Raw genomic sequence first — 20,228 nt, forward strand, 5'->3', positions numbered from 1 at the left:
TCATTTTTTTCCAATACTTTTGTATTACGTAAGCGTTGCTAGAACACTTTTTCAAAAATCTGACTGGATTTTCTGAGGTTTTGATAGATGATAAGAAACTAAGCATTTATTAATAATTTGTAAATAATATTAACAAGAACAAAGTGAAATTTAAACTTACAATTTGTTCACTTTTTCATACACAACAATCAAAATGGTACAGCCATATGGATACGACAAAAAATGTGAAACAGTTCCAATATTTATAAAGCAGGCCGTAACTACCAAGAAGATGTGTGAATATCTAATAAATGTTTTCTATAGACTAATTATCACAAACATTTTTTTAAATTGATTCGGTCGAAAACAAGAAACGGGATGGTAGAAAAGAGGATAAAAGTGGATGTAGAAATATTACGAATGTCAAGTAAGTCACAGAACCGTATTAAACGTTTCAAAACAGCAACAATTTCATCCATATAGAGTGAAAAGTAGAAGAGGTGACAGTTTCTTGTGTATTATAGAACACCTCGGTCAAAATAATTTACGGGCTCGAAAATTTTTCATCTTTTTCCAAAAAATGGAGATTCCTAGAGGCGGTAAGACTTAATATCCGCACCGTAACAGCAAAACTGAATGAATTCAGTAGCTCCATTATTATTTATTTTATGTTTGCTGGAAAATTCTAGAAGTCGTAAATTCCTAATATAGTGACATCTTGAAACATTAAAATTGTTTTTAAAATAATCTACCAGCTCTGAATCTTTGGATACAGCAGCTTTTTATAATTAAGTCGTCAATAATTTTTTTCAAAACTGCTACCCATGGTTTTAAATTTTTAATAATTGAAATTGATAATATTGTGGAAAGTCATTATCAATGCATATGTACAAAATGATCCAAAATATGACATTTTAGACCAATTTGCTTCTAATCTTAGAGAACGCTTAAGCCAAATTTCTGGAAAGTTCTTATGTCCGCGCTTGCAGAAGCATTGGCAATATTGACATCAGTTTCAGCAATTGCTCCTTCATTTGAGCTGAATTTCTTATCGGCGAGCATTTTATTGAGATTAGCGACTAGCCAGTCTCACTGGAGGCCAGATCTGGACTATACGGTGGATGAGGAAGCAAATCGAAGTATAATTCGTTTAATTTAACCATGCCATCGACTTTGAATCGGTGTATTGTCTTGATGGAACAGTAGTTTTTTCTTTGATATATGAGGACGTGTTTCTTTGATTTTTGCTTTCAAACGATCCAACAACTCTATGTAGTATTCGCTGTTGATTGTCACTCCCTTTTAAAGATAGTCGATGAACAATATTTCATATCGTATATCGATCGTTTATCGCATCGATAAATACTAAAGCCATAACCTTCCCAGCTGAATGTTGTGCCTTTAGACGCTTCGGACGTGGGTGGATCGTTTGAATCAGGAGTGAGGTGATAGATCCATTCGATTCCTTTCTTACGCAATTTCAACTCACGATCAGATATAACCAATTGGAGGACTTTTTTGATGATTTCTAAAAAGTAACCACCTCTATTGGACAATCAGAATGTTCAAATTCAACAAACAAATAACAAATGGTTATTTTCGATGAAGCAGAGTTCGAAAAAAAATTTTTGAAGCCATTGCTGTGCTTTTACGTTATTTATTATCAAGAATCAATAATAAATTAACACACGAAATTATTTTGAATCCATTGTTTTGAAACTAACAGAAGTAGCTATTACTTTTTGGCGCGCCATCTGTGTCAGTAACTCGACTCATGGAGTGATGTTCTATACACCGTACTCTTCAACCCGAATGGCATTCTTATGTACTCGTAGTGTTCGTTTTCGAGACTAAAGGAAGTTTTCTTCGGACATTTCTATTTGGTTATGTCCGTTATTTTAGGTATTGGATATGGACCGTCAATGGGTTTTTCGTTTACTTTGCGTTAATCGGCAACGACGCGCCATTTGATTTTTCCTAATTATTTGGTATGTACCGGTATATCGTCGTTTGCTCTTATATGGTGAATAATTTGATAAGCAAAACAGAGAGATTTGTCTGGTGTGTGAAAGATATCTGAATATTTCACTCGAAGCCGAATAATGTGTTTTTCTTCTCCCTCTAGGTGGTCTATCTGGATCAGATAGTCTATGATTTTCACTGGAATTGAGTTTCTGAAAGTCTGTTGGTTTGGTGATAGCGAATTCTTTTGGCTCTGGTGAAATTTGAAATTACCTTCCAATGTAGTTGGTTGTGTGCCTTAGAAAGGCTTTCTTTTAACATTGTACTCTGGATTCTTTCCCTTGGTATAAGGGCGGGTCCTTGACTTTTTTTTAACTTGACTTGGCTGAAAGATTTCGATTCGAGTGGGATTGCATAAAATTGCGTTTGTTTATTTCATTACATTTCATTGGATTGGTTGAATGTTTCGGGGTAAAGATTGATTTGAAGTTTAGTTCAGTATAGAAAACTTTTTTATTTTCAAAACCAATAAGGCCATCGAGTTTTTGTGGAATTTGAAAAAACATAACTTCGGTTTTTAGAGAGACTAGAATTTTAGAAATTGAGGGATTGTGACTTTATGTTTTTGTAAATGATTTTGGAAGATTGAAGTAAAGATAAAAGTGAAGTGAAAGCTAGTTTTGGGATTAAGAAGTTATTTGGTAGAAGCTGTAACAATTAGTAGTTTCAAAAGAGGGGCAGAAGCGATACATTGAAGTCCTTCTTTTCCAGAAAAAGTGCAATTCTATTTGAGGTTTGAGGAGGCAATTTTATTTGTTCTTTGTACTGGATTTTTTAGGCATTGTCGTGTGATAAGTCAAATGGTGATTGTTCCATTTCGTAGTCTTTGTTTTGTTCTAGGAGAATTGTAATAAAATTGGTTATACAATTTAGAAGGGCCACAACTTTCTCACCAAACTGCATAGGTGATTGCATAGTAAGGGAATTTTCATTTCTTTGGTTACCGAAATACTAAATTATGACATCTTTCACAGCTTCCTATATTTCACCAACCATGAATAGAAATTACTTATTTGTCTCTAGCAGTTAATATACTCATAATACCATTAAAAAGAATTTTAGTTTGGGTATCTACTACTCATAGAGAGTATTTTGGTTATAATGAGAGTTCAATGGTAAAGTCGAAATCTTCATGAATTCAAATAGTTCATTTGGATTTTCATTAAAGTAAGGGATGATCATCGTTAAAACTTGAGTTACTAAGATAATTTACTGAATCTTCTTCATGGTTCGGGTTGAACAACTATTTTGATAGCTACCTCTGGAACTGGTTTTGTCGGTGATAGAGGATAAATGCTTGGAAACAACGAGGATCTCTAAGGACTATTCCATTGACGGCGCCGAATTGTTTCTTGAAAACTCACTTTTTCTGTAGACTCTTTTATTATCAACACTTTGTACAAGATTTTCAGAAATATAGACAACTTACAATATAACAAAATTAAGACTGAAGTCAGAATGAGCTGTATAATTTTAATTTGGTTACTTTATATAAAGAATATTGATGACTTGTCATCGAATTTTCTACCTAGCTGAATCAACAAAATGCGCATTATATATAATTTGTTTAGTCTAATTTTCTGGAAGAAGAAGTTATCAACTAGCCTGTAGATGTAGTTATTTGAATAATGTCACCATATTAAGATATTTATAAACTATAAAGGTTATATTTCATATTAGAAGACGCCATGTTGATCAGTATTTGTTTGATGGTCATCTATAACAAACGTTTCCACTAAATTTTAGAATGAGGAAAGTTGCCATGAAAAATTAGATTTTATTTTTATATGAAAGGTCCAGTAAATGAGTCTGCTTCTTCATTTATCATAATCAAACATAGGTAGCAAAACGAGACCGTACATGTTTATAAGACAAGTATCGCAGAGTTTGACCGAAATAAATAATGAAGAAAATCCTGGTACATGGATCTGAAGAAATAATATTCTGACAGTACAAGGTTCAGTAATTGCTGGATGTGATAAAAGCACCATACTATCAACTTCTTCGATCTTACTGCGAGTAACTTTCGCAGTATATAATTTAGCATTGTCTTGTTATATGATAATCCGATTTCGGTTAACTAAACGTGGATATTTATTCGAGCCAACCAAGAACATTTGTATCAGCTGTCGACTATATACCACTGCATTGATAGCTCGACCATTTGGAATAATTTCGAAGTATACTAATAAACTTTCATAATTACTCCCGGTACATAACAAGACATTTTGTTTGAATCGATCTTTTTGCACCGGTTCGGGCAAAGAGTTGTTTGAACATATTCATTTTACGTTTCGCTTGAACGTCGGTTCATTCATGTGGAATTATCCAACAATTCTTATAGATCTCACCTAAAAATTCTATATGGCCATTTGTGGTATTTTTTGAGAACTCAAAGTAGTCTTAAAGAGACTGCTGTCCTTAGTTTCAATGTCATTTATTTTTCTTGCTGTTATGGCTGCTTTGAACTTGATAATTCACGAATTTCATATTCATTGAACTACTTACTATTTATTATGAAAACGTACTACGTCGTCAATAAACAAAGCAAGAATTATTGAAAAAGTGTGAGGCAATTTTATTGTCCATAAAATAAAACTCTTAACAAGTCACGACATATTTGAATTGAGGCTTAGGAAAACCTTCATTTTCTACTTATGAGATAACCTCTGTATGTATGTGAATATTTTTTATTAATTTTCATGACTAATGTTTCTCAAATAATTGAAAAAGTTTACTACCACAGCTTCACCAATGAATTATAGTCTTGCTTTCTCCGACCACTGCCTTGAATTTGAGTCCATGAATCTTATTAACACGACTGAAGAATATCTGGCTTCGGATCCGCCTATATCGTGTTTCGATTTTCTGTAGGACATTAGACCGAATTTGCAGCGAGAATCCGCTTTATTGCAGTTATTTATATCCCTTTCGAATGATTTGTTTATTTCTACAAGGAGAAAGTCAGATATCGAATTTTTTTTAGTGAAGAATTTATTGAAATTTGGTGAAGAGAGTCAAAATATGGTGAGAACTAAATTTTGTCATTAACCTCAAATTAATTAGGATATACACACACATGATACACATATGTATTTTCGAAAGGACAACCTGTTATTTCCTCAATTTCCTGTACTGTTTTTTAATAACAATGCATTCAAACTGTTAATGGCCAATATTGAACCTGTTAAGAGCTCTTAAGACCTCTTAAAGATAGACTCAACAGAATATATCAGTATCTCCTCATGCTAGAATAAACAAATTATATCGGTCGCCGTCTTTGCTAACCCAACATATTCTAAAAGAAATAATAATGAAATATGATTACAGTATGTTAGACAGAAGAAGTTATTTCTAATTTTGTTCATTTATCTAAGTGGAAAAATTATACGTAGACCAAACTTTCTATGTAACATTCGATGCAGAGTCATATTTTTGATATAAATAAAACAAACCAACATTATACACTTCAATCTGACTTTAATCTTAGTTTTGTTATATTGTTAATTGTATATACGTTTTAATGTTTTCTTAAAGTCGTATTTAATAAAAGTGGTTTAAAAAAATTAATTTTTGAAGAGACGAGTCATATTTGGCGCTGTCAGCAGGATAGTGGAAGAGTCCTTGAGGATCTTCGTCGTTTTTAAGCGTTCACTTTCATCGAAAAAATAAACTCCAGATATACATATCAAGATAGCTTATCCTGGAATATAGAAAAGATTCAGAAATGCACCCAGCATATTCTGTATCTTGTAAGTCCTTTTATCTATATCAGACTCCTTTGCCCTTAAATCTTCTGACTGAAAGCTTAGTATTAACGACATGCTTGCCAAACGTAGTAGACTTTAACAAAAGTAGCGAAGATTTAGAGTTATCCAACTATCTTAGTAACTTAGGTATTAATGATTCAATCAAATCGTAATAACAAGACAGAAACCATAGATAACACTTCAATGGCTCTATTTGACGTGAGGAATTTATGCATCGTCCCGATAGATCATGATCATAGTCAGAATAATGCAGCGGATATTCAGAACAAAATTCTTTTTCATAGTGTTTTAAGTGAATTAACTAGTCGAGCCAAATAAATAATTTCTGTTTATCGATGCAAAACATGAGAAGCTGTGAAAGAAGTCTTGCTTCAAAATTTCGGAGACCAGAGAAATGAAAATTCTCTCACTAGAGATTTGGTTAACATAAATAGGGTCTACAAGAATAACCTATGCCGTTCAATGAGAAAGTGACGGGACTTCTAAATTGTATCACCAACTATAATGAAGTTCACACTCAGAAAACTTGGAAATAAGAAGAAGCAAAATTTCATTAGACAACAGACACTAACAACAGTCGTACAAGAACTACAAGAACCTTCAGGCTCAACTTTGAGGGCAATGCGACGACCGAATGATTAAGAAATCGCGATGCATATATATTCAAGAAAAAAATGTTTTGATGTTCACAAAAGGGTAAAAGTCCACCTCAATCATCAATTTCAGAACGATTTTTTTCGTTCAGAAACAACCAGCTTCTTATTTTCAACGACGTCTAGCATTTCCACAAACAATGGTCATTAACCTGTGTTTTCCAGCTCCTGAAGAAATGAATTGGCAATTTCGCTAGAGATAACTGTAAGGCTCATATTCAACCAACCAAGACCTGAAATAGGACAACTATTTGAGACACCCAATCAACCGCACGTCTGGTCATCCCGGGGACAGAGTAACAATAAAGATCAACTCCTATAAGTATATCAACATATGCCAAAAATCACACATCACCCAATTAAAATCAAATACCTCATCAATCCCAGCCCAAATATATCACAGAAGAATTCTTCAACATCGAACAATACGACGACGAAGAAAACTTCTAAGAAATGGAACAATCACCGAATGACTTATCATTTGACAATGTACAAGACATCCAGTATGAAAAACATATGAGATTTTCTTCTAGAACAATTGAAAAAATATAATAGAGTTGCCCTCTCTTTCTTAAAAAATCTACTTAGTCGAACTCGAACCAAAATACCAGCCAATTCGATTTAGAAATAAAAGATAGTCAAGGGACCATGCTCATAGCAAGGCAAAAAATACAAGGTGCAGTGACAAAAGAAAGCCTTTATAACGGACAAAACCGACTATCTTGAACAGAAATGGGAAATTTCACCTCAGATAAGCTATTATCGAACCAATAGAATGCACGAAAATCAAACTCGGTCACATATTTTTGATGACACAAGGGCCAAACTTGAAGAAAAGCATCTCTAATTCAGACAGACTACCTAATTAAGGAAGAAAAAAAACATCATTCGTCTCTACAGGAAATATTCAGATATCTTTCACACACCAGACACACCTCTCAGTTTTGCTAATCAAGTTAAACACCACAAGAATTAAGATTAAAGATTAAGGTATAATTAGACCAAGCCAATTTCTATGGTCTTCATCTATATGAATAGTCCCTAAGAAACCTGGTTCATCATGAAAAATCAAATTGCTCATCGTTGTCGATTACCGCAAAATAAACGAAAAAATAATAGACGATCGATATCCAATACCTAATATACCGAACATATTATACTCGTATAAACTTATTATTTTACCACCCTAGATTTGGCGAGCAATTTCCACTAAGTAGATATGGCCGAAGAAGGCATTCCTAAAACTGCCTTTAGCATCGAAATGGATACTACGAGTACGTAAGAATGCCATTAGAGCTGAAGAATATTAATCACTTAAATACATATTTTATCTTAAAGAACCAACTCTGAGCTGATAAGACTACTACTAAGAATATGACTACGAAGTTGTATATGAAAAGGGAAATCAAATACCAACGCCGACGCCCCCTCAAGAATCGAAATAAATACAGAAGATATCGATACCAAAAATGCATGAAATCTTTGAAGGCTTAGAATCCATGCCAGATGACTAATGATCCTATTGAGTTTGGTAAAGCAATGTAATGGAACCTAATAGGAAAAAACAAAAAACTTTAACCTCATTTTTCATCCGAGGGAAAATAGGATCTGAATTTGATTCTGCCCCTTCTTCAAATGACGAGGCAATACAGAGTGTACTACCAGTTACCTCTTCTCGTACCAGTGTCACTGCAGAAGAAGTTCTTTTGCATATAAATAAAGGTAATGGCTATGATGATATTTCGCAACCCGATCTTCTGCTTAATTTGGACGGACATCTTTGTATAGAGGAAGCAATCATTACTGCCGGCTTAAAGTGGCCTATTGTTTGGACCCAAGAAATGTAGGAGCGAAAAAAAGAAGCTTTTCCGTGACTTGGCTGTATCACATGTGAAAATGTTTCACATTTAGGTACCTATAAGATAGAACGGTCAAGCATATGTAATGAATGGCGTTCGTACTTAATTACCTTTAATAGTAAAACTAAGACTGCTCAACTAACGTCACTGATAAAAAAGATTTTTACCATAAAACATCGTACAGCCACAAAGCATCAGAACGAATCACTGAAGTAACCAAATCTGATTCAATTGAAAAAATAAGTGATTCAATGAATCCTACACATCTTGAGACAACAAAAATTGTGTTCAGAACGGCTTATTATTTAGCCAAGAAAAATAGGCCCTATTCCGACCATTTTGAGCTTTTAGAACTGCAAAAGCTGAATGGTATCGCCATTGAAGTTGGATTACACTCGAGTAATATGGCTGCAGAAATTATTGACCACATTTCGGAAGAAATGAAAAAGAAGATTACTAACAAAATTTTACAAATTTCTAGAAAGATTTCAATTCTTATAGAAGAGTCAACTACTCTTGGTGCAAAGTCCACTCTAATCGTCTATTTAAAGTTCGGCAAATTCAGCAAAGAGCATCCATCGCACTTTTTATTTTTAGACCTAATAGAACTGAGTAAACAAACATCTGAAGTCGTCGTAGACAGTTTACTGAATTGTTTGAAAAACCACGGATTCGACAACAATTACCTGAAGCAGAACTAGATTTGATTTGCGAGTGATGGTGCCAGCGTAATGTTAGGGAAAAAATCAGGCGTTGCAGAGAGGCTGAGTAAAATGTATCCAGGCATTATTATCTGGCATTGCATGAACCACAGGCTTGAGCTAGCATTAAGTGATGCAATCGATTAAGTTGGAGTCGTAAATCGTTTTCCGATTTTTATGGATAAAATATACTTCATTTATAGTAAATTACCAAAAAATCAGCGTGAACTAGCTGAATGTGCCTCAAATCTGGAACAAGAAATACAAAAAATAGGAAAGATTCTGGGAACTACATGGGTAGCAAGTACTTTCCGAGCTGTTTCATCAATGTGGTATGGATACTCTGCTCTATACAACCATTTTGAAAAGGCTAAAGTAGACGCAGACATAACTTCAACAGAAAGAGCTATGAACAGCGATCTCTCCAAGCAGTTTTCGTTATCTCAGTTCCTACTAAATCTTCCCATTATGTACGGTATTTTGGCAGAACTTTCAATGCTGTCAGAATTTTTGCAAAATCGAGAAACTACTGTTGTTTATGCGGATAAGTTAATCAGAAGAAGTATACAATTTTTTGAACACCTCAAAGAAAACCCGGGAACCAAGTCTCTTGAAGCTTATGTGGCTGAGAAAGAGGGCCATTTTAACAATGTTCCCCTCACAAACAACCAAAAGATTAAGGTCATCAACCATAGCCAACTTATAACCAGTGTAATAAACAATCATAATAGAAGAATATTGTCTACCAAATCCAGTCATGAATCAACATCAGCGTCAGCGGATGGTACTTTAGCCAGTAAGGTAGAAAATGACTCACTATTGTCAGACTTAAAAGTCCTGGAAACTGATCAGTGGCCGGCTAAAAAATCAGTACTGTTTGATGAGAAAGAAATTGAAAATCTCTGTAAAAAGTTCAAGCTCAACAAAACAAAAATTATAAACTCCTTTAGAGATTATACTAAGAATAGCTCAATAGTACCTAAGGACCTTACACCTTTATTAAACTGCACGAAATTGATACCATGTTGTTCATCAGAATGTGAACGAGGGTTCAGCCTCATGAATCAAATAATCACTGATTTGAGGTCAAGAATTTTGACAAAACACGTTCCGAGCCTTATGTTTATAAAACATTATGGGCCAAATATCAAAGACTGGAAAGTGGAACCTTATGTCAAAACTTGGATGAGAAGGCACCGTAGCGCAGACGACACGAGAACACGCCAGGCCAAACCATCACTGGACGAGGAAAACCCATATATTAAGATTTTATAAATGTCCTTTGTATGATTCAAATTAATAAACCATGCTTTTACTATCAGATTTTTTTTTATTTTTTCATTTTTGTCTTAATTCAATATGAAATTAAATTGTATTTTACAGAACAGTGATAAATACAAAGTACAATGGCTTCATACGACTTAGTAACACAAAAGAATTTTCAGTTATGAATTGCGGTATTATTTAATTACGGGCTATTTTATACAAAGCTCATTGTTGTCTCAAAAGAGCAGTATCAAATATAATATGTAATGAATCTAATATTAAAGTAAGTAAGGTTTAAAGAAGGTAGACTAAATATGCGCGAACTAGCTTTTGCAGCCGGCGGGGCGCTAACGTTGCTGCGCAGCCAACACGTCTCCATATCACCGGTCGGCGCCCTCAAAGTCACCATCAAAGTCAGTTTCAGCGTTCCAGCACTGCTAAATTTGTCATAACACCACTGCCTAAGACAGTACTGACCAGATAACCCTATAATAACAGGCACTGCGACAGACACTGTACATAAGAAAAACATGAAAAATATACAAGAAACAAATATTAATTCCTAACCGGAGGCAAGCAAAGACTAACACTCACAGCTGCATACATTTTATTGATCTACAACCTAAAATACAAGAAACAAAAATTTTCAATACCAAGCATTGACGAAATCTACAATCAACATACAAAAATGTAAAAAATTCAAATCATTTGAGATAGATAGAGTAGTCTTAATGGATCTCCATACACCAGTTACAAAACCAAACGAAATGGAACAAATAGATACCAAAAAATAGAATCACGTCCATAAACATTTTTGGGCAAGTTGAAAAATGAACAACGAAAGGCAAAGATCAGTGGAAAACTAAATCAATGAAAGACGAAGAGAACAGCAAAGTGTTATTTGTTCCTTACAATCCAGGTGATAGAGAAGTTATTATGATGAAATATCATTACAGTATGGTAGACTAAAGGAGTTTTTTCTGATTTTATGAATTTATATTGTTAATTAGTTAAAAAACTATAGATAGACAAAACTTTTAAAAGAACATCAATACTTTTTATATAAAGAACCGTATCAAAATCATAATTTACATTTAAATTTTTTATAGGGGTATGCCACTGGGCTCGAACGAGTGAATTAGGATTGGTGTTACTTTGATGTAATTTGTAAACACTAATAACAAATTACTTCGCTGTGATACTAAAAACAGATGAGCAAACCACTTCTCCTATACTCGCTGGTTCAGTCTTTTAATAGACAATCAATTTCACACTATTGTATTTTGTATTGTTTATTTTGGTCTGCTAAGAAATAAGGCACACGAGCTCTGTCATTAGTGTTACACAAGAAGCTATTTTTGACTGAAATCAAAAACCAACTTACAATGACTGATAATATAATACATTTCCCAAGAAAGTACTAACCACACTTTCCTATTCCGCTGATAATTTTAAATTATTTAAATATATTAAAGTAGTTGGTGATTATATATACAAGGTATACATAATTCACATGCCTGTTATCAAAAATACCATATCATTTTAATTCAATTCTGTCGAAAATTGGCTTTTTCAAATTCAATTCAGTTCAAAATTTTCAATTCCAAGTTTAGAGCACTCAATGAGCTGACTATGAAAGATGGTGAAGTAGATTTAGCTCCCTGGACTTTGAGGCCTACAAATGGTTTTTCCATTCACAGTAGTCGTGGTTATACATCCAAATTGTATTTTTCAAATTAATTTTATCAAAACGTGGCCAAATTCAACTTCAACTCAATGCATATAGTGATGGGAAACCAAATATACATTTTTTTTCCTACTTCATGTTGCCATTTTCTTCAAAGTTCGATGAACTAATCAAGTACGGAGCCTTCTGAATAGAACGTTGACCTTTCGATTTTCCTATTAAAAGGTTTCCTATCATATCATTATTTGATATACGAAATAAGATACTCATAAAGTTTCATAAGTGTTTCCAGCGTATGTGCTTGCAATTCTAAGGCTTTAAACCGTTTAAATTTATATATATATATATATATATATATATATATATATATATATATATATATATATATATATATATATATATATATGTGTGTGTGTGTGTGTGTGTGTGTGTGTGTGTATACAGTGCGGTCGTAAAGAAGAGATATTTTCAAAAACCCTTTTCGACGAGGATTTTTTTGAAGAAAAAATTAATATACAGGGTGTTCTCAAAAAAGCTGGGCAGGTAGCAACTTTGGTTTTTTAAATAGACACCCCCAATTTTTTTCACATTTTCGGATTCCTTGTAAAATTCTAAGCATTTTTCATGTAACACTCCCTATACCTAACTTTAACCGTTTTGAAATTAGAGCGTGTTAAAAAAATTCGCCTCGATATTACATTTAAGTCAAAGTAGACCATGAGCAGCTGCAAACAAGAGAAAAATTTATACGAAATTAATAGAATCCACGGGTTTTCAGGTAACATTTTTTTAAAAATTACGATTTTTACAAGACATTTTAACTCTAATACCTAGTTTACATAATTTGATTTTAACAAATGTTGAAAATGTTGTTAACTGGCAATAACCTAACCGATTAATAAATTCATTCTGGACACTATTAATGGCTTGTGGTGTGATACGTCGCATTTCTTGAGTAATACGATTTTTTAATTCTTCCATATCTGCAGGTTTTGTTTTAAAAACTTTTCCTTTTATGTAATCCCACAGAAAAAAGTCTAAAGGACTTAAGTCCGGGGACCTTGGAGCCCATTCGATCGCCCCCCTTCTTCCAATCCACCTATTCGGCAAAATTTGATCTAAATATGCGCGAACTTGTGCATGTGGCGGGGCGCCATCCTGTTGGAACCAAATGTTTACATTAGGTAAATCCTCTCCCGGATATAACGTTGCTAGGGCTGGTAGAACATCGTTATGTAAAAGCTGCAAATACCTTTCATCAGTTAAACTTTCTTCAATGAAAAAGGGCCCTACAATACTGTGTCCTACAATACCTGCCCATACGTTAATTTTTTTCCCTATACTGAGTATGGTCTTCGGGCATCCAATGCGGGTTTACGTCCGACCAATAACGGTAGTTTTGCGTGTTTACTTCTCCATTTAAATTAAACGTAGCCTCGTCCGAAAACACAATATTTTTCACAAAGTTTTCATTCTCAAGGCACATAGCTTGTAAACGTTCGCAGAACTCGAGACGTCTGTCATAATCGTCTTCATAAAGTTCTTGAGGGACTTGCATTTTGTAAGGGTTGTATTTGCTTTTATGTAATGTTTTGATCACTGCTGTTTTACTGACATTTAATTCTGAGGCCAGTTCTCTAGTTGTAACATGCTGCCGTTCTTGGATACTTAATAAAACATCCAATTGTGTTTCTTCTGAGACAGATGGTTTACCAGACTTTGGAGCATCTCTTACATGACCAATTTCTCGCAATTTTTTTTTAATCTTACTTACTGTTGATTGCGAAATTGGAGTCCGATCGGGAAATTTTTGATTAAATAACTCGCATACTTTCTGTTGCGTTCTGGTTCTATTCTCATAGCCAATCATGATTAAAACTTCTATCCTTTGCGTCTCAGTAAGCCGCATCTTGATAATAAAATTAATTATAAAAATGTTTTTTCAAAAAGAAAAAACTATTGCGACCATGCAAAAAGATACTTTGATAGATATTTAGAAATCGAAAAACACTTTAGGCAATATCGAATTAAAAGCAAAATGAAATAAAGTGCTGTTTTGTGTCAAAAAGTCATAGCCTACTTATAATTTAATAGTAAATTGTTCATTCCTCTAATTTCAAAACGGTTAAGAACACCCTGTATATTAATTTTTTCTTCAAAAAAATCCTCATCGAAAAATAAAATTGACGTGTCCGAGGGTTTTTGAAAATATCTCTTGGATTAGAAATTATTGAATTTATTCCATACTTTACAACCGCACTGTATGTGTGTGTGTGTGTGTGTGTGTGTGTGTGTGTATGTGTGTGTGTGTGTTAAAGTTCAGTGCCTCCTTTGTCCATTGAAATTTGGAAATTTGAGGAGTTATAACCATCATAACAAGTGCAATAACCTGTACAATGTAAGAGATATTCAAGAATAAAGATCAGGTGCCTTCAAAGCATTAAAATAGTTGTGAAAATTTTGGAATTTTTTAATTCGTTAATATTCATCCAATCCGATACAGGGTGTATCAAAGTACTAATATATTATTTTCTCAGTTTTCTGTTTTCAAACGAGTATGTGAGTATGAAAAATTACCTTTAACATATTTTTTTCAAGCATTTTCTTTACCTAATATTATTAGTTATTGAGATACTTTGATTCGATTTTTCTTTGCAAAACAATGATTATGTACCTATATCTAATCATTCAACAATTAATTGTGAAATGACTGTGTTTTACTATTTATTTATTACATCAGTACAATTATACCATGAACGGGTATAATCGCACGGGTTCTGTTACTTATGAAAACTTCTGCGACAGAAAAAAATGGAATTGGGAGGTTTCGCTAGAACTTACTGAAAACCAACACACAAGTTTAAATAGCATTTCCAGCGAACAAGAAGTAAGCCTACTACCTATGGTGTGCAAAGAATCTTTAACAAAAAAAATGCACCATTACTACATCTACTTGCAAGAATAATTGACTGGAGATAAATACACGTACAATAAAAACGGTTGTTTAATAGGCAAAACTTTCACTATTATTTATCAACTGATTCATATCACATAGAGACATACAGTCAAACTAGATGGTCGTTGGATGTTTGTGGAGGTATTGTAGATGAATATGTAGTAGGACAATGGAATATTGATATGTATTTAGTTTTTCTAGCAAACTAATCACTGGTTTTATTGGAAGAATTCCCACTTTTTACACATCAAAGGATGGTGATCTGGATTAATTATTTCCTGGGAGATGGATAGGAAGAAATGGTACAGTACTGAGGCCATCAAGGTCACCAGATTTCAATAAATTGGACTCATTTTTCGGGGAATTAAGGATTAAGTTAAAAAATACCTCCAACAACAAGAAATAATTTGATAGAGAGCATTGGAATGAATTTTGGAATGTTATTGTTTTGTACAAAAAAAAGCAAAATATCTCAAGAACTAATAATATAAGGAATGCTTCACACTCACATAAAATACAGGAAGATCCGCTTGAAAAAACCGAGAAAATAATCTATTGGTGTTTTGATTCACCCTGTATCATATGATTATTACTAAAATAAATAAATGGCAACAACACATTTCATCCTTATATTGAACAGAATATTGAACTTGTTACGATTTTTATGTATAATTGGGTATAACTTCCTAAACACTCATATCATCAGAGCATATCATCGCCCTGTATTATTGTAAGGGGGAAGTCAAGCTGATTCCAAAAATGCAATAAAATATAGGGTGTTTTACTTCAGCTTTGATATGACACAGCATTATATATATATATACACCTGTAAGTTTATAAGTAATTAAAAAATGTGAAGAATAATAATGGCTATTATCCTCAAATTTTCAAATTGATATCTCAAAGGACAAGGAGAAGGAACTTGAATTCACAAATATCAATTAATGTATAGAAAATTAATAGCTATACTCTAAATGCAATACTCAATAATTAGAAAAATTACTTTTTCCACTTACCACATATCATTAAATTTTGTTTCAGATTAAGACCACAATAACGCAACAAGACCACCACAACGCCACAGTATAAATTCACAATGGAGACTGAAGATGAAGAAAACGATGACAATAAGAACAGTTAAGAAAACAGCCATCATGCCAACAAGCTTAAAGCTAGTAATAATATTTTGTTACTACATTATACATCTCTCGAAAGCGGGTTGTCCACGATTATGCGAGTGCAAATGGAAAAGTGGAAAGGAGTCCGTATTGTGCTGGAACGCAAATCTTTCATACGTTCCCCTACAACTAGAAGCCGGTACACAGATCTTGGATCTTACAGGAAACAATCTGACGAGTATCAAACATGAAGAGTTCAACAAAGCAGGTCTTGTCAATTTACAAAAAATATTTTTGGCAAAATGTCGATTGAAAACTTTAGAAAGATACGCGTTCAAACATTTGATTAATTTGGTAGAACTTGATTTGAGTTACAACTTATTAACCAATGTTCCTTCACACACATTTGACTCGATTACTGAATTGAGAGAATTGAAAATTAACGGAAATCCGATACAAAAGATATTTAATGATGCATTTTTACATATTCCTCAATTGATAAGATTAGAAATATCTGAATGTAAACTGAGTTTCATAGAACCAAGAGCCTTCGCAGGTCTAGGAAAGTCATTGGAATGGTTAAAATTAGATAACAATAAATTAGTAGATGTGACGTCTGAATCTTTCACAAGTTTACAAAGTCTTCATGGTCTTGAGCTAGAAGGGAACCCATGGAACTGTACATGCACTCTAAGGCCCCTTAGAGTTTGGATGATGCGACAAAATGTTCCTTTTGGCGTTCCACCTGTTTGTCATAGTCCTAAGCGTTTGTATATGAAATCTTGGGACAAACTGGATTTGGATGAATACGCATGTGTACCAGAAATATTTGCATACAGTAGCAGTGCTCATGGAGTGGAAGGCAAAAATATTACAATGACGTGTAGTATAGCTGGTATTCCTGAACCGAACGTTCGTTGGTTAATGAAGAACAAGGTAATAGCGAACTTATCTGGGACTGCTAATACAGGTAATCAATTTTATTTTTAAATAGATCTCCTCTCAATATCCTTGTCAAATCAACATAAAGTTTTTCCAGGTGGTAAAAAACTCTACATCGTCCAACTGAATAACAGTTCGAGCGAGTTGACCATCTTCAGTGCAGATCTTCAAGATGCAGGGACTTATATTTGCCTAGCGGAGAATAAAGCGGGTAAAGCCGAAGCCAGCGTTACATTAGCAGTATCAAAGAAACCTCCAGAGACAGGTCTCTCCCATAAACTCCTAATAGCTAGTGTTGTAACTGGCATTGTATTCGTATTCATTTCGTGTGCTATATCTTTGTGTATATATACTATAAAGAGGAAACAAACCATTAAATGGAGGACTCGTGAGTGTCGACGTGAAGACAATTATGAGAAGATAGAGATGAATCACAAGGGAATCAAGGTTAATGGTGGTGTTAATGTTAATGAAGAGATAGCTGTGGTTACCGATCGCCGTAACGGTGAGTATCGAGTAATTCCTGGTGGTGACACTGATCAAGAAGTGGAAGATGAAGAAGATACTAACGTTGACGGACCAATTGGTGGTATTAAAAAAATCAGTCCGTTGATAGTTAAAGAAGGTAGTAGTGTGGAGCAAGGTTGGAATTCACCGGAAGATTTGTTGGATCCGGATGATTTGCATATACCGAGGAGGACTATTCAGGAGACTAGGTATGTTTCATTTCATTCAGTTCAAATATTTTTTTAATCTATTATCTATCATTATCTATCTATTTATCTATCCATCTATCTATCTATCTATCTATCTATCTATATATGTATATATATATATATATATATATATATATATATATATATCCATTATCTATCATCAGCTATCATACTTTGAATAAATTTTATTATTAGCATATTTACTTCTTTAAACTTCATCAGCAGCTGAGTAATTTGTAGATTGAACCACGTTCTCAATTTATTTGGCAGAAAAATTTGACTTCCGCTTCATGTACTTTATCTTGGAGAATTTTCTGTGAAAGAACAGATCGGCTCCTTTTTATTACATTGCCAAAATATTGCAGATTCCTAGTCTTAACTCTAATAAGAGCGACCTTCTTTTTTTTACCCTTACTCATGCTTGAATCTGTTTAAGGTATGCGTTTGATTTTTCGGTGCGGCCACATATCTGTTTCTTGATATCATAGGCATTATGCATGATCCTACCAACCTTTTTGGAGATATATCTAAAAAGCGTCGTGTTCGTAATCTAACCTAACCATTCTTCATATTGCCTTATGTCTGTGTCCTTTTTTGTCTCGCAAACTGTATAGTGAGATGTTTTCAACTGTGAGTACTTTCATCTCGGTTACTCGAAGAACATTTGTTGTTTCGCTGTAATATGGCTGTAATATGGCACCAACACAGATTTGATTAATACTTGCATATTGAAAAATCTAACTTCGCATAGGATGATTCTATCATATTGAAGAGTTGTTTGGTGAAGCAGTATAGTTTTCGGATTTTAGTTGAGATTTTCATTTCCTGTCAGATTTGGATTGAATAAAGTTTGAATAGATTTTTAATTATTATCATGTTTTCGATACGCATCATTCAAGGATTTCTTTTACATTGCATGGAGTCAGTTTGTCAAATATTTAACATGCTGGTTGGTTAGTAACATTGCCAGTTAATATTTCATGAAATTTGTTAAATATTCATTAAGACGCATTATGTATCACCGCTTCCATTTCAAAATATATTAAAGGTCTTATAGCTTCATAGTTCATTGTACATTTTTTTGGAAATGGTAAACCCATACTCTTCGAAAGTCATTGAAGACTTATTCCTTTATTGATGCCATGTTAACTTCAACCAATAGTTTTAGTCCTGCATATATCAACAACTCATTGGTTCATTATGTGTTTGCAATCTATTTTAGTCTGTTTTATAATTAATACGGTTATTTCGAAATCTCTAAACTTTTGATTCATTCTTCATTCTCATTGTTGTTACTCTTCTCGGGAATAATCGCTTATAGTTTCCAAAAAAAGGTTTTGAATGGAGCTCGCCAATTGCGTGTGTGTGTATTTTAATATTTTGTGTTTCCTTCATATACACCTTATTGTGCACTGTATAAGAAAAGCACAATTTCAAAGATGAATCTTATTCCTTTGTTTTATATATGCTTTTGGCTATACCGTATATTTCAGTTACTCCTGAACCAGAGTATTCACTCCTTGTTTATACCATTGTTTCTTCCGAAAGTTTTATTTGCTTCCGCTCAGACCTAAACCATCGAAAGGTTTTTCACGAATTTTCATTTTTATAACATTGTTTCAAGTCATGTGGCTCCGTAGGTTTGTTTGTTTCGATTTTTTACATTGGAAAATTTTAATATAGTGTTTTTTATTGTTTCCTTTCTATGTTTAGTTTTCCTTTAGTCGTGTTATTTGGTATCTTCTTCTTCTGTCAGAATCTCCTTATTTTGTAGAAAAATATATATTTTTGTAGGGCTATTCCCTCAATAGAAAATTACTGTTTTCTTTAGTAAGAAAGTGGACAAATATGATGTTTTGTGGTACACTAAGTCCAAATCAGTATCTACCTAGTCTACCTACATTGTATCTTTAAAAAATAGTATAATATTTAATGGTCGAGTGCTGATAGCTGTTTCTATAACTGATCCGAACGAGTGATAACTCGCAAATGAAATACTATCCTTTATTTACAACTATCAAGAAAAGAACAATATCATGAAAAATCATATGTTTCTCATTATGATAATCATATCAATAGTAATACGACTACAAGAATTTAGATGTGGATTTTCTTCACCCGTCATACTATAAGTAGTATTTGTAGTAGTAGTAGTAGTTGTTGTATTGGCAGCACTTTATGTGATTCAGTTTATTGTTTAATTGCCTCCACAATATTTCGTCTTTATTGTTACCAATGATTGACGAAATGAACGACCCGCCCAGAGTTGAGGATCTTTCATTTCAGAAACCACTTTGATTGCACCTAGCAACCACCTTATTCAAGTCAACTTCTTCTATGGTGCTCTTACCATTCTTGTTTTATAGAAACATCGAGTTTGTTGTGACATGGGGTTGCTTAGATATTTTACCAATTTCCCTGGAATTCACCTGACATTATGGTGAATGATCAAGATGTTTTTATTTTTGTAACAGGTATATTATTGATATAACCTGTATAAAATACAAATGATATACTTTGAACAGGATGATGTTGTATCTCTAAAAAATTCATTCAGTT

The 20,228-nt window shown here is 33.4% G+C and overlaps 1 protein-coding gene across 1 annotated transcript in view; it reads left to right on the plus strand.

The window, feature by feature from the left end:
• Positions 1-20,228, plus strand: part of LOC130440678 (uncharacterized) — a 696,836-nt gene that overhangs the window by 631,455 nt on the left and 45,153 nt on the right. The window contains exons 7-8 of the mRNA XM_056773943.1: positions 15,935-16,981; positions 17,051-17,669. Of these exons, the coding sequence (XP_056629921.1) occupies positions 16,003-16,981; positions 17,051-17,669 (1,598 nt within the window). The 5' untranslated portion in view covers positions 15,935-16,002. The remainder of the gene's footprint in view (positions 1-15,934; positions 16,982-17,050; positions 17,670-20,228) is intronic.

The sequence above is a fragment of the Diorhabda sublineata genome, chromosome 2 (assembly GCF_026230105.1).
Source record: "Diorhabda sublineata isolate icDioSubl1.1 chromosome 2, icDioSubl1.1, whole genome shotgun sequence".
Lineage (NCBI taxonomy): Eukaryota > Metazoa > Arthropoda > Insecta > Coleoptera > Chrysomelidae > Diorhabda > Diorhabda sublineata.